Below are 15,395 nucleotides of genomic sequence, written 5' to 3'. Positions count from 1 at the left end.
TGGGTTCGAGCCCCGCATCGGGCTCCCTGCTCAGTGGGAAGCCTGCTTCTCCCTTTGCTCCTGCCCCCTGCTTGCTCTCTCTTTCTCAAATAAATAAATAAAATCTTTAAAAAAAATACATTATATTTTTATCATATCTGATTGTTCCAAAATATCGCCTGCATACCTCTGCTTAACTGGTTTCCTGGTTCTCCTTATTTTTGAGATCTCCTGGAGGTCACTTGAGAGGGTCAAGAGGCTGACAGTCACCTACCGAAGCTTTAGTGCACGAGAGTCTAGAGAAAAGGTGGGTGTGATGACCACAAATGCAGTTATCGGCTAGTTCCCCGACAGCTCACATCGCGGTATGTCGCCTCACTTGCAGTGTTCTGTTTGGCTCCTGGAACAAAGCACCACACACAGGGTGGCGCGTCCCTCCCATCTTTACTTCTGTGGTCCCAGGGCGTTCCTCCCTGTGGGTCTCTCCTTTTCCAAATTTCCCTCTGTATATAAGGACACAGGATTTAGGGCCTACCTACATCCTAACCTAGTAAGACCTCCTCTTAAGTTGATTACTCTGCAAAGACCCTATTTCCCATAAGGCCATAGTCACAGCCCCGAGGCCTTAGGGCTTGGACCTTTTGGGGGTGAGGGAGAGAGAGACACACTGAAGCAGAATTGTGTTCAACCCAGAACACTACCTAATGCCTGGTTCCTAGTTTGGCTAGATATCAGAGGTCCCTTAAACACAGCAGGGAATCGGGAACATGGTGACTCACAGCCACAAACCCCGGGGCCCTACACTTAGAATGTGCTTGAGAAACATCAGGCGAATCGGCCTGGAGTTGAATGGAGAGCAAACAGTTGGCTCTGGTCACAGGGAGAGCACAGAACTGGAGAAGAAGGGGCTGGGGTAAGGGTCTGTGAACGCCGAGTTAGCAAATTTTATCCAGACTCAACTTTGAAGGGCTACGTATTTCCATTCTTAAGGACTCACTCCCAGTCCGTCTCTTGTCCTCATGGAAATGTTATAACATTATATGGCGGCCACCCTGTCTCTGTTGGCAGTGGCCCAAGGCCGTGAGAACCGGGCTGCCTACCATCAGTGTGTAACCATCCCTGATATGTGTCCTTCTGTGCTGTTAGCTAACTTCATCTCGCCTGCCTAGGATAATCAAGATTATGAGGCTTACATAGAACAACAGTTCTAGCACTTCGAAGGGTGACTTCTTCCCCCACCCCTGTCTCACAGGGATTCCCTGAGCGCTGATTGAGAAAATGGAGCTATTTTATTTTATTTTAAGATTGTATTTATTTATTTGAGAGAGAGAGAGAGAGAGAGAGCGAGCATGAGGAGGGGGAGGGGGAGAGGGAGAAGCAGGCTTCCCGCTGAGCAGGGAGCCCGATGTGGGGCTCGATCCCAGGACCCTGGGATCATGACCCGAGAGCTGAAGGCAGATGCTCAATTGACTGAGCCACCCAGGTGCCCCTAAAATGGAGCTATTTTAATAATGACTCCTGAACTACCCACAGAAGTGCCTCAAAGGGAATCCAAAACATTTCACAGAATACCATGTTGTGTTCTCAGTTTAATTCAGGAAATATGTCCTGAGCACGTTTGCCTCTGGCCTTTGTGGGAGATCACATGTGTGTGCAGAGGGGGGAGAATCAAAAGCATTGGGAGTCACTCATTTGGGGAACCCTCCAATTTAGTGAGTAGGAAAAGGCCGTGTGTGCCCGAAGTGAGAGGCGGTCAGGAAGTACCCACTGGAGCTCCTGGGGAGAGCGCGGGGCAGGGTGTCGTGAAGGGGCGCTCTGGGGAGCTGCGGGGCTGGGGGCAAGAGCCACACTGGAGGGGGCAGAAGGGGACGTGCGGGCCTGAGCGGGCCTGCAAGAGCGAAGCGGCTGCTGATGGCGTGTGGCAAGATGTTGGTGGGAAACAGATCAGAGGTCTCCTATTCCCCTGTAGAGACCTAGAATCTGGCCGTGTAGACACTTAGCTTCGGTCGACTGCACACAGGCTGCCAGCTGGATTTATTTACTACGGCAGGATTTGGCACGGGGTGTTGGTGCTTCCCCTCGGTGCTGCTAGGACCAAGGACATTGAGTCCGGTCATTTGGTGAGGGAGGCCGGGCCCAGCAGACCCAGCCGTCCACAGGCAGCCCCATTCCAGAGTCTCGGCCGGGTTCCCGGGCCCCGCGCTGCCTCGGCCCGTGTCGCCATCTGGCAGGTCTCCGTGTTTGGGTGGCTAGGGCTGTCCCTAACAAAATACCACAGACCGGGGGGCTTAGCACCACAGACGCACCTCTCCCGGTTCTGGCGACTGGAAGTCCCGGGTGCTGGGGGAGGCTGGGCTGGTCTCTCCCAAGGCCTCTCTCCTGGGCTTGCTCGCTGGGTGTGTGCTCACATGTGTGTGTCCAGTCTTCCTTTCATACAAGGACACTGGCTGGATTGGATACTGTGATGGACTCGTTTTCACTTAATCACCTCTCTAAAGGCCCTACCTCCAAATACGGTTGCGATCTGAAGTCCTGGTGCTTAGGGCTGCAACATAGGACTCTGGGGGGTTGGGGGGGCACAATTCAGTCTGTAAGAGTCTCTTCCCAGATGCCCTTTGATTTTAGGACCTCCAGGGCCCAATTCTGTTCTACTCGCTCTCTTCCTCTTCTGATGCTTGGCCCCCTGGAGTCCTGTGATCTCCCCGGGAGGAGGGTAGGCGCCTTGGGGGCTGGGGGAGTGGTGTCTGCAGTGCAGCCCTCGGACCTAGGCCCCCCACTTTAGGGACCACTCCTCCGGCTTTCCTCTGGCTGTGTCCTCCCTGATGAGATGTCTGTGGGATCAAGGGGACATACCCACCTTCCCCTTCTCTTCCAGTCACACTCTGAGTATCTAGAACCCCAAAATTCCCTGCCCAGCTGGCTGCCAGCCTCCCTCTAAGGGGAGGATGTGGGGGAGGGTCAGGGAGGTGGGGCTTAGGTTGTCCACACTCCACAGGTAAGGCACTTGGTGGTATAGGAACAGGGAGAAGGTAGGAAGAGAAAAGTGGTGGGCCGGGAGCTGGAGGGGGCTGCCCTGCAGAGCCTCCCCACCATGTGTTCTTACCCCTGAGGGAATGGGGGGGATGGGCCTGAGTGTCTGGAGGCCAAAGCTGATGATGACTTCAGTGTAACCAAGTTTAATTCTTTGGTTACCTCCCCCAGCGCGCGCATACACACACACACACACACACACACACACACAGCATCGTTCTGGCTTCTTGGCTCAGCCAGAGCTATCCCGCGGTTCACAAGTGTAAGTATCCAGCCCCTTGGAGTATCTTTGGGGTCACGAGGGCAGTGTTAACCCTCCTCTGTCCTTCACGGTCTGGACACTGTTGCTCAATGCTTCAGACTCCATCCAGGGGCAAGCACTGACTCTGGAAGGGATTCCCCTGAGGTGACGGAGGTGAAGTGGGTTGTAACTTGCTTTAATTGGCTTTGGGGCCTGTGAGGCAGCCCCCTTAGGATTCAGATGCAGGAAGATGATTGTTGGAGACAACTGGGAACACTTTCTGGCCGCTGTGCAGCCTGTGCTTCTTGAGACAGGAAGAGTCAGACCTAAGGAAAAGCAACTTTTAAAAACAATGGAAGATGAAGGAAGTGTAATCTGGAAGGCCAGACATACACGTTATCATTCTGTTCCTAATTCTGCTGTCTTGTACTTCTTGTTACATTCAGGGCCCTAAGTTACATTTTTTTAAAAAGGTTTTTAAGAGTGTAGATAAACTACGAAGGTTTTTGCCATCTTGATTTTGGATTTCCCTGTGGCCTCCATCCAGTACGTGCTGTGCAGTTAAGGCTGACAAAGGAAGGTTCTGGCTGCTGTGGTCTCCGAGGAGGTTTGCAGGTCCCCGCAGGGACGGAGCTGGGCTGTGCCTTGTAGGTCTGGGAGGTTGACTTCCTCGGGGCATCCGGAGTCATCAGGCTGGAGGGCCTGATGCACACGGCTTGGAGGCTCCGGAGTGGTTCATGGATCAAACAGAAGGCCAGTTGATTCCTTTTAAAATTCCAGCGAGGATGGACATGGCAGCTGGTCAATACGCTTCTGTTTCAGTGGAAGAGTTTATTTGGTAAATTCAAGTACAACCAGGCAGTAACTGTTGCGGGGGGTGGGGTGGGGGTGGGGAGGCATTGATTCAGAGCAAATGGAATCGGATACTGAGGAAACTGCCGCCATGTCCCCTCTGGCGACCTGCTTGATGGAGCACCCTCACCCTTGGCCAGTGCTGACGACACGTGGACAACCCCTCCTTCCTATCTCCACCCTTAACAGGTCACGATTAAGAATCACAATTAACACATATTATTAATCTTGTAGTGACCTATTGGGACATTTCAGAAACCCTCTGGTCATACTCATGGAGGTAGAAGGACCTTAGAAGACACTGTGTCCAACCCACCCTTCCTCATTAGCCAGAGGAGGAAATGAGACCCAGAGAGGTGAAGTAACTTACCCAGGGTCACACAGCAAGCAGGCTCAAACCCAAGTCTCCTGAATGCAAGTCTAGGCAACGTGTTGTGGTAAAATGAGGTAGCGTGAGGAAATAAAAAGACCGCACTCTTCAGGTTCATACAGACCTGAGTGGGTTCGTTCCGTCCCTGCCACTTAGCGGCAATAATAGAGACAGTGATGTTTATTGGGCTCTGACTGTACCAGGCACTTCCTAAGGGCTTTCTAGCTATTGCTACATTTGGTTCTCACAACAATCCTATAAGGCGCTGTTATCTCCATTTTACCAAGGGGGAAACTGAGGCACGGAGCAATGAAGTCACTTGTTCATGGTCATATTATAAAGAGTAGATACAGGCCCTCAAACTGCAGAACCTGTATTCTTAGCCACTATGCTTAAGTGCATGAGTATCCGAGGAGAATTTTCCTTGTCTGTAAAATAAGGTCAATAAAAGTTTCTTGTAGGTTGTTGATGGATTAAAGATAATGTCCAAAACATGTCTCATACCTAATGGGCACTTAATATTTTATTTTTTTGGTATTTATCATTGCCATTCCCCAACCTTTGCCAAAGTTCTGGAAGCTCCTTGGTCCTGTGGCGCTCAGTGTGTGTGCTCTGATCAGCAGCACGAGCACCTGGTTTCTTGTTAGAAATGGAAATTCTCAGGTCCCCCCCCAGACCTACTGCATCAGCCCGCAGGGAGGGGAGACAGGGAGCAATCTATGGAGCAACCCTCTAGGTAATTCTGGGGCATGCGAAAGTTCCAGACCACGGCCCTCATCTTACCACTAATACCCCTAGTAATTACTTGCAGTGACCATGAGCTATGCCCTGAGTTGGTGCTTCTGAGTGTCCATTTTAAACTCCACCTTTCCCCAGCCTGTGGGCTTCCACTGTATTTTTTCATTTCATATTGCATTTATCTCTCTCTTGTGGGAACCTGTTTGCAAACGGATTTGAGCTGACCATGGCACCTTTTAGGATTGTCCTTCCCAATGCTGTGCTGGGAGAGGATTCGAGAGTCTGGGCGGGCTACGGATGCTGGAGAGTACGGTCCACATTGCCCTGGGTTGAGTTCCTCCTCCTGTGAATCTCAGCATCTTCGTGCCTTATTTTCCCCATCTGTACATCAGATATGTGAAAAGCCAGCTGCCCTTTTTAATGTCAAAGTTTTGTTTTGAAATAATAGATAGGAAGGCTCTTGGAGAAGTATATTTATTGCAAAATAAAGTATTATTAATACAGTCTCTCTTTTTTTCCCTTGGTAGATATTTTAAGATTCAGAAATACTTCATTTTTGGCCCCTTCTCTTTCTCTCTTTACAATAAATTCTTCCTCCTCAACTGGCGTGGGTGTGGCTAGATGCGCTACTGGAATGTTCCCCTTTGACACCTTCGTTGCCGTGTGTCTGTGAGTATGGGCATCTGGGGTCCCTGGTTGGGATGTGTATGTCGGGGCTATGTTATCAACTTCCCTCCACCAACAACGCATAGTCCATTAATTTTCATTCCTGAGTGATGTCTGGCCAACGTTTCATGGGAGATCACCGTGTACCTTAAACAAGAAAATTCGGAGATGTTCAAGAGGAAGGCTGACCACACCCACATGTGATTGAGTTTCAGAGTCACTGAGAAATGTGTCCTGTCCGGAAATAGTCCTGTTCCTGTCGTGTGACCTCTGAAGATTAATTTCTTTTATTTGAGGCAAGACTTCTCCCACAAACACCTCAGCAATCCTGCCTGTTACTTTTTGTTTGCATCATGCATTGGTCCTCCAGACAAACTAATAGAATTGCTGGCCTGTAGCTGGGATAATTGATAAGAGGCTTTCCTGGAAACCTCATTTATATAACTGCCCCCCTGGGAGATGTCCATGTCTTTACCGCCACCCCGTCACCCGCATCAAAGGCTACCTTTATAAAAACGAGTACCAATTTGATCGATTAAATAAATTGGTTTAATGAACATTTTAAAAAATTGGTAACAAGGAGTTCTTTCCCCCAAGTTTAGATGCCATTCCTACTTTTCACTCCTGTTTCTATGCATGTGTGTGAGTTGGGTTCTTATTCATTTTGAAACTATATAATTCAGGTGAAAGATATGAATCCTTAGTCATATCAGCTGCAAGTGTCTTCCTCAGTGTTTGGGTGGCTTCTGTTTATTTATTTATTTACTTATTTATTTATTTATTTATTACAATTAGAGTAAGGAATTTAGTGAAATCCATTCATCTTTGCTTTCATCATTTCTTTCATTATTTATTCTAGAACGCCACTCCCACCCCTTAAAACTGTTCGATATTTATCTGTATTTTAGTCGGGGGCTTGAGTGGTCTGTTTTTCCCTGGCCCTTTTCTCTCATGTTCCCGTGGCACTGATGTGACGTGGGCCTTGGTGAAACCTGTCTTCTTCCTGCAGGTGCCTCACCTTGCTGGGCATCTTCCTGCCCCTGGCCGGGACTGTCTACGTGGCATTCAGTGGGAGGGGGTCCGACGACGGGGTGCCACCCGCCGCTCCGGTCCCTGACGGGAGTCTGCCTTTGACAGAGACACAGAGGACTGAACTGAGAAGCAGAGCGGGTTGCCCGGCCCATCTCTCACTATCAGGAACCCCAAGCAGAGGAAAAAGTAGGCATTTTAAGAAACTAAGACCACTCCCAAGAGGTGACTCAGATGAGTCGTAGTTGGGAAATAAATCCTACGGTGCTGGAATCTGGTGAATGCCCCACGGCTTCTAAATGCCAGTGTGGAGGTTGGGTCTCTGCTCTTTACAATTCGGTCTTTGTTTGCTATCGGAGTGTTAAGGCGAGGTCGCTGAAAATGCTGCTTTCTTTCTGGGGTACAATTATCCAGTGTGTCTTTGTGCTACCCAATGACTAGGTCAGAACAGAGCTTGGGTTTCACTGGAGTAATCCTTTAGAGAACAATTACATGATCCCAGTGTCTATTTTCAGTGTTGCAGCTACGCAGATGACTCACAGAACCCTCCTGGCATCACTAAGGTAAAGGATCTACGTATAAATCGAAGCCAGGGAGTAAGTGTGCAACTGGCTTAAAGGCTGGCGGAGGGTAGCTGAGCCAGAGCGAGATAACCCACTTAGTGAAGGGAGAGGAGGACAGCAGTTAGCGGTTGGTCACCTTGTGTTGTGTTTCAGTGACAAGTCAAGAGCATTTCCTTCATTTCTGCCTGCCCATATGGCAAGGCAAAGACACCCCCCCACACACACACTCTGAAACAAGAATAGTGTCCTCGTGCAAAGACCTTTAGGACGTGGGGAATCATGTTCAGCAGAGCCCCTGCAGGTGCACATAATTGGCCTTCCCTTCTTCCAACTAAGGGGATAAAAATTAAGACACGATTTCAATGAATGGTCCAAAAGATTATGAGTATGTGATCAAGTAGCTTCGGGGAGTATGTCCCCTGTGGAGGGCACAGTGATGATTTTATCCGATCCCGTTTGGGATCTTCAGGCAAAACCAAAAACAAAGGTACCACCACCACAAACTCCCAACAGCAAGGAAAGCAACACAAAGCATGTTTGTGTTAGGATGATGTAACAGAAGAGCCGAGAACGCTCGCCCTCCTTCCCAAGTCAGAAGGCGGTCCCTCTGCACCCACGGTCATCCTTGTGGGAAGCGTTCATTGTTAGGCTCCTGCACGGAGTCAGTCCCTGCTGCTCTGTGATTTCTGCTCACAGGCCCTCGTTTGGCCCTTTGACTTAGTCTCTTGTTTCAATTCCTCCACATCAGAGACTGGGGACCAGTTATGATGGGCTCCCCCAAATCTCAGAGCCCATCAGTGTCTCCTCATGTGATGTGGTTCAAGAACTCGGCTCCCCGGCTGCCACATAGAAGGTTCCATGGGCATGGCAGAAAGAGCCCATGCTTAGCGATCCCTGGTCAAACCTGCCTTGGTTTCTAACTCTGCCCTTGGTCAGGTTGTCTGACACTAGGAAACTCAGTCTCCACCTGCGTAAAATGGGGGCATACCAATGGGATTTGTTGAGGGAATTAAATGAGATAATGTGAACTGTCCTCCTGATTTGTTGCTCTTTTCCTCATTCTCTTCCCTTAAGCCAGAAGCGGGAAAGGGGAGCAACTTTAATTGGCCAAGCCCTCTGGCTAACACTGACCTTGCTGAGGTCAGCTGGGTTCCAGGCACCTGCCGCATGCTTCTAGTTATCAGACGGAGGGTGAGCCTGCAGTCCCCAAAATTTACCTTTGCCTATCACTAGTTGGAAGGCTGAGCTTCGGAGCTTGGCATTTTAAGGCCAGATCGCAGGATTTTAGGCAGACACACCTGGTAGGGAGTCAGCAATCAGCCACTGAAACATTAGGGTTTTGGCCCAAAATAAGACTCTCTATGATCAGGATACGAAGGTTATGTTAGCTTTTTCAGCAGCTACACTTAAGTGTGGCTTCAGAAAGGTGTATGGGGTGGGGGGGTTCCATGTTCTGTTGCTGTAGCAATTTTTTTGTATTTAATACCATCAGAGTAAAATATCACATCCTGGGTGGTTGGAAATAAAAATCGACATGGAGAGAGCCCCAGGGTCAGCATCGTTTTTCCTTTCCACTTTTCCACTCACCAGTGAGTCAAATCAACTTAAGACTACCATGTCTTTTAGAAGTTTAGAGCCAAATTGGGTATTTCAGATCCCTGGTTCTTTATCCTCCAAATAATCATTGCATTCGCTCAGAGCGGTTTCCTGTTACACGAGCCTGTCCTTTCCTACTTAGATGAGAAAAATACGAGCGCACGCTTGAGGAAGTTTCCATGAACTAAATAGCTGTGGATTTCAGCCCCTGGAAGTCAGGGCTCTTAATCTGTGTTTGGTTACTTGAAGTGAGCTCACAGTAATAATCACTGAGAAAATCCAAAGGGGCCGCAAGGTTTTCCAAAGCGCTGTCACACCCTGTGGTTCTCCAACTTCGGTGAGCCTCAGAAGCACCTGGAGGGCTTGTCACAGCCCAGGTTGCTGGTCCTGACCCTCAAAGATTCTGAGGGGGTAGGTCTGGCGTGGGGCCTGGGACTGTGCCTTTCTAACAGTTCCCGGGTGATGCTGAAGCTGCTGGGCTGGGGGCCCCCCCTTTGAGGACCGCTGACCACATGCGTCATTTCAACCGATCCTCCCCATGCCCCTTCGGCTTCTCCTTTCCATGTACAAATGAGTACAAGGGGCTCAGAGAGGCTGTCCTCCCCAAAGACCAGTTATTTTCAGACAGTGTTACAAGCTGCTACTAGTTAAGTTCACCCACAAGCAGAATTTAGCTGGAAAAAAAAATCAAATGGTAGCAAAATGTATTCAGTACTCGCTTGCCAAGGTAGGCGTCAGGCCAGATGTTTGACAAATGTGCTCAAAGGCTCACAAGAGCCCTGCCAAAAAGCCTGCTCAGTTTAAAAAGTGAGGGAAGAGGTCCTGAGAGGTGGAAGAGCGGGTGAAACTGGGCAGAGCCCGGGGCCGTATCTCTCCACAGGGGCACGTGGCTCCTCGGGACCCGAGGGGGCTGGGACTCAGGATGTAGGACACGGCAGATTGTGCCGTGCCAAGTGCTGGTGAGTGAAAATCCCTCTGTCAGGGTGAGCTCCGTGCCTTCAGGCAGGCACACTGGAGAGTGACTCCAAGGGAAAGACTCCTATTTAAAGTTGGAGCCTCAAAAAGTTTGGCAATTACATTCTCCCATTTAAGAAACTGAGTTAGAGTTCCAGCACCTGGTTATAAGCCAGATCTCATTTGTAAATAAGTCTCAATTCTGCAACCTTGCACCTGCAATGTGTAAGCACCAAGCCACATCCAAGAGAAAGCATGAGTCCCTCGGAGCGGCTTGAGCCTTCCTTTGGAGGTTCCCGGTTCACAATTCCAGCTAAGTGAGTCCAATTAAAATTTTTTAGAAATTAGAAGGAATAAGTTAAGTGGAAGGGATTACAGCAATAGGGCTTAACGAGTGAGTAGATCAGCTGTTATGTCATCTCATTGGTTCTTCATGCGAATCCTAAGATTGTAAGATCTACTTTGATTTCCGTTTCAGTAGATGTAGAAACACAGGCACAGAGAAGTTAACTCACTTGCCAGAGGACAGCCAGCTTCAGAGCCAGGAGCATCTACCTAGAGGGCCAGCCTCCTTAACTGCTGTGCTACGTGCCCCTCTGTTTTCATCCCTGTACTTGACAGCTAGGGATGTGGTTTGCAAGTAGTTCAGTCTTGGGAGGACAGAAGGAATGCCATTCCAGGTGGAATGCTGGCTTTATGGAGCATGTGGTTTCTGAATGATGTCTAAGACTGCCCCCCCCTTTGTAAAACAGGACTGGGGTCAGGGGTTGGCATCCCTGGGGCCCGAGCTTGGACAGTGTATTCTGGGCACCGACCTCAGGGCACACGTGTTAGGGCAAGTCAAGGTTTACAGCGGAGGGAGACCCCATCCGAAGGTGCACAGATAGATCAAGAGGGGACCGTGGAGAACTGGGTTGAGCAGTCCAGGGTCACGGCAAAGGAGTGTCTGTGTGACAACCGAGATCACCCACGGTGTGTGTGTTTTGACTCATTTGTGAGGCAGCGTGTGGATTGATCTGGCTTTCAGGGTGGACGGTAACACCTGCTCTCTTGTCCAGGATTTTTAGGAGCCGTGGAGCATGCTCTGACATGCTTTTCTTGGCAGAAGAATGTGCCGGCCGTCTGGATAATAGAGACGCCAGGGAGCCCATGCTCTGTGCTGAACGGCATCCGGGTTCTGAGTCTCCTCTGGATCATGTCGGGGCACACCAGTCAGATGACTGCATGGCTGTCTTTGGGTGAGGAGAACCGATGAGTCCTTCTGAGCAGTTGAGGAAGAGAGCTTTCCCGTGAGGGGAGCCTGTTGGGCCAGGGGGTGTGAGGCTGCAGCCTTCCTTCTCTTTCAGAGACATAGCCATGACCCCGCCACAAGTGGCTTTCCCAGGCCAGTGCCCAGCAGTTGCTTTACTTCCTCCTGGGTGTGAATCAGGCCCCTATGAGCAGGTGAACAGTGATATACCTGAGGATGGCATATTCCTTGTCCAAAGAGCTGGATTCCTCCTGGTAATGATGAATGAATCCAGAAACTAACGTTTCTTTCTCCTGGAAAAATAGTGAAGCGTAAATAAATATTGTGCACTGGTGTTAAATTAGTGTTTCTCAGCCTTCTGCCTGTGGCCTCAGGCCACCGCCAGAAGGGGCCAGACTGGGGGGGGGTTTGAAGAAGCCCCCCAGCGATCTGCACCAGCCCATGGCGGCAGGGTGATGCTGCCGAGCCCCCGAGCTGTGGGCGCTGGGAGGGTACGAAGCAGCTCAAAGCCTTGGTTACGGGTCCATGGTAGGCACTATTGGGTGCCTTTGCCACCATTTCTTAAGTCGATCTACCTTCTCCTCTCAAGTTGTGGGGCTGCACGACATCCTCTTGATGCTATGAAAGTTGAAGGCGGTTCCTCTTGCTTGTTCTGAAAACCTAAATCACAGGACTTTCTGCTGGGAAACAAAAAGACACCGGTTTCATGTTTGTTGCAGATAATGTGCTCGAGTGGAAAACCAGAGTGCCTAAAAACCCACTGTACCTTTGTTCTCGGAGCGGCCCGTTCTATCTTGGGGTTGACACATTCTTCTTGGTCAGGTAATATGGTGTTTTCTCTGCTGTTGTGCATGTGTTTGTCTGGGGATGTGTGCGTGTGTGTGAGATGCCGTCATCACTTTAGTGAGAAATACTGAATGGCTTCATTGATTTACTCCCTTGACCTTTGCTTCTGTCCGACAGTAGATAGTACTGTTGTCATCAGCTCCTCTCTTCTGTATCTTCAGTTTGTTAAATGAGGTAGGATGGCTTCTAAAATTTTTAAGATTTTATTAATTTATTCGAGAGAGAAAGCGTGAGCTAGAGAGTGAGAAAGAGCATGAACAGGGGGGAGGGGCAGAGGAAGAAGCAGGCTCCCTGCTGAGCAGGGAGCCCCATGTGGGGCTCGATCGCGGGACCCCGAGATCACAACCTGAGCCGAAGGCAGATGCTCAATCGACTGAGCCACCCAGGCGCCCCTCTAATTTTTTTTTTTTTTTACAAAAGGTGATTTTATCTGAATCAAAGTTGTTTATTTCAGTGGTTCTCAAATTCTGGCCTATGGACTGATGCAAATCTGTGATAAAGTTGCCAGTTCTCACTAGAGTGAAATGTGAACAAATCTGAAAATGGTGTGACGTTTCAGAAAGCTTTCTTTATTTAAATGAACTACTAAGAGGTACATTTTCTTAATTGTGTGATAAACGTCAGGCACTGTGTTAAGTGCTGCAGCATTACCTCACTTAATCCTAACGATGTCCCCCTAACAGGGGACCACAAAATCCCCATTTTCTTCCTTTTTTGTTGCCAAGGTGAAATTCATGTATCATAAAATTAAGCCCCTCGAGTGAACAATTCAGTGGCATTTAGTACAGTTCCAGGATTGTGCAACCACCACTTCTACCTAGTTCCAAAACGTGTTCAGCATCCTCAAAGGAGATCTCGTACCCATTAAGCGGATCTTCCCCACTCCCCCACCCCCCAGTTCCCAGAAATCTGCTCTCTGAACCTCTGGATTTACCTCTTCCAGCTATTTCGTATAAATGGGCCACACAGCGTCTGGCCTTTTTGTGTCTGTTTCTTTCACTTAGCGTGATGTTTCTGAGGCTCACGCACGTTGTGGCACAGTTCAGTACTTCATTTCTTTTTATGACCGAGTAAGATTCCATTGTATGGATGGACTACAAAATCTCTACTTTAAAGGTAACTGAGGGAGATAGTCCTGGTGCTGACTGGCTACCCAAACCCAGGCAAGCTGACTCTGGAGTCCGTGTTCTCTGTCACTGTGTGGCCCTGCCTCTACCTCTTTTGGGTTAAATGTCTCTTCCTTCACAGAGAGATGGTGACAGTAGACGGCACTTGCTTCCGTCAAATGCTAGGCATTCATCCATCCAACCATCATCTACTGAATACCTGTTCGTTCTAGGCCCTGAGGATACAACCATGGATAAAACAAAGGAGGACTTCTTGTGGTCCTAAGACTGTGTGTGTGTGTGTGTGTGTGTGTGTGTGTGCAGCAATAAGCAAACAAACAAGAAAAAATGCGGTAGTAATAAATACTAGGAAAGAATAGAACAGTGGCTTGTGAGGGTGAGTGGGTACCTGTTTAGAGTCGTCGGAGAAGTCTTGTCTGTTGAGGGGCTACTATTGGATCTGAGCGGCAAGAAGGAGCTGGCCATGGGAAAAATCCAGGACGGGAAAGCTTCAGGCAAACGGAGCCACTGGTGCAGACGAGCTAAGGGGAGAGAGAGACAGAGAGAGCGAGCACCCCGTTAAAGGAGCAGAAAGAAGGCTGAAGCACAGTGAAGGTGGGGAGCGAGGGAGGCGAGGAAGGAGAGTGAGCCACGCAGGGCCAGACCACAGAGGACCGTGGAGCGAGACTCAGGAATTTGGACTTCTGTCTCTGTGGAACAGGAAGTGGTTGAAGAGGTTTCATTTGAAAAGCAGCATCATCTGATATCTTATTTCATTTTTTATTATATTTTTAAAAAACATTTTATTTATTTATTTGACAGAGAGAGAGATAGTGAGAGCAGAAACACAAGCAGGGGGAGCAGGAGAGGGAGAAGCAGGCTCCGCCACTGAGCAGGGAGCCCGATGCGGGGCTTGATTCTGGGACCCTGACTGACCAGGGGTGGGCGGCGGCGGGGAGCTGCACAGATGGCAGGGTATGTGGGGGCGCTGCATGGCGGCTGGGGATCGGGAGAGGTCCCAGTCAAGAGAGGGGATCCGAGAACACGTCTACATTACATGCTGGGAACGACCAAAGAGGAGTGACATGGGGATGGATGCTCATTGTTGTTGGCCAGACAAGGGAGCAAGCTCTGATTAGTGCCTCCTAGTTTTTTTCCATTTTAAAGTCTATGACATGCCAAAGCGTACGAACCATCGAACCACCAGATTAGGAGAGAGAACCAGCTCACAAACAGAAGCAACAGGAGGCTGGGCATGGCCATCATGCCTGCGGCACTTCCTTCCCTGAGCCGCTGTGGCTCGCCCCCTCTCCTTCAGGCGCTTGCTCAAATGCTGCCTTCCCCCCGCACCGTGCTGGTGCCCCCTGTTTAAGATGGACCCACTGGCGCTCTTAAATTCCTTTTTCTTGATTTATCTTTTCTCTTTATCTAACATACCTAGAGATGCCACTTACTTATTATTTCTGTATTTATTGTCCTTGTCTCTCCACTGGAATATAAGGCAGGACTTTCTTCTGTTTCGTGTCCTGCTGTCATGCTGAAAACAGTGCCAAGAGTATAGTATTGCTCAATAAGTACTTGTTGAAATGATTTCTTTCTTTCTTTCTTATTTATTTATTTATTTTTTTGGAAATGGTTTCTTAATTGTTTTAGCTCAAGCCTCTGGTGTGATAGTTTCTTGGGGGAATGCAGAGAAAGTAGGGTACAGAATGAGCTGAGACCTGGCCGCCAGGGCAGAGCTCATGCTAGGAGGTGGCCAGGGTGACTGTCGAGTGGCCCAGACAGGCGAGGGTCAGAGGCCACCGTCTGCAGTAATATGGGATCCAGGAGGTACCAGACTTTCCAAGAAGGCACAGCTGGGCCTAACCCAGGCAGGCGAAGCCCAGCTGCGGGAGACCTGGGCCGGCCCCTGGTGAGTGGGGAGGTCTGCCCAGGGGACAGCATTCAAAGTCCAGAACTCTGTTCCCTGCAAGAGGACTAGTAAGAACAAGGCAAAAGAAAAACAACAACAAAAAAAAGACACCAAATGCTGGACGGGGCTGACTGGCAGAGCTCCAAACTGTGGGAGGGAAGCTGGCAAGGCCAGATCAGGATTCTGGAACCCGAGCCAAAACGCAGGCTGGAGGATTGCCACCAGGAGGGAAGAATGAAGGCCTGAAGAGCCACTGGTCATGCC

The 15,395-nt window shown here is 49.5% G+C and overlaps 1 protein-coding gene across 2 annotated transcripts in view; it reads left to right on the top strand.

Annotated features, from left to right (window-relative positions):
* LOC112834987 (O-acyltransferase like protein-like) overlaps positions 1-15,395 on the top strand; it is a 60,464-nt gene that overhangs the window by 21,261 nt on the left and 23,808 nt on the right. The window contains exons 3-6 of one of the 2 annotated variants that reach the window (XM_073898112.1): positions 5,832-5,879; positions 6,886-7,094; positions 11,077-11,256; positions 11,987-12,089. In XM_073898112.1, coding sequence (XP_073754213.1) covers positions 5,845-5,879; positions 6,886-7,094; positions 11,077-11,256; positions 11,987-12,089 — 527 coding nt within the window. In that variant the 5' untranslated portion in view covers positions 5,832-5,844. Of the gene's footprint in view, positions 1-5,763; positions 5,880-6,885; positions 7,095-11,076; positions 11,257-11,986; positions 12,090-15,395 lie in introns of those variants that run through there. The other variant, XM_073898113.1, reaches the window with a different exon arrangement.

The sequence above is a fragment of the Callorhinus ursinus genome, unplaced genomic scaffold (genome assembly GCF_003265705.2).
Source record: "Callorhinus ursinus isolate GAN/ISIS: 27379988/994484 unplaced genomic scaffold, GSC_fseal_2.0 scaffold11, whole genome shotgun sequence".
NCBI lineage: Eukaryota > Metazoa > Chordata > Mammalia > Carnivora > Otariidae > Callorhinus > Callorhinus ursinus.
The sequence above is the reverse complement of the archived record's forward strand: the minus strand, read 5'-3'. Positions and strand labels throughout refer to the sequence as shown.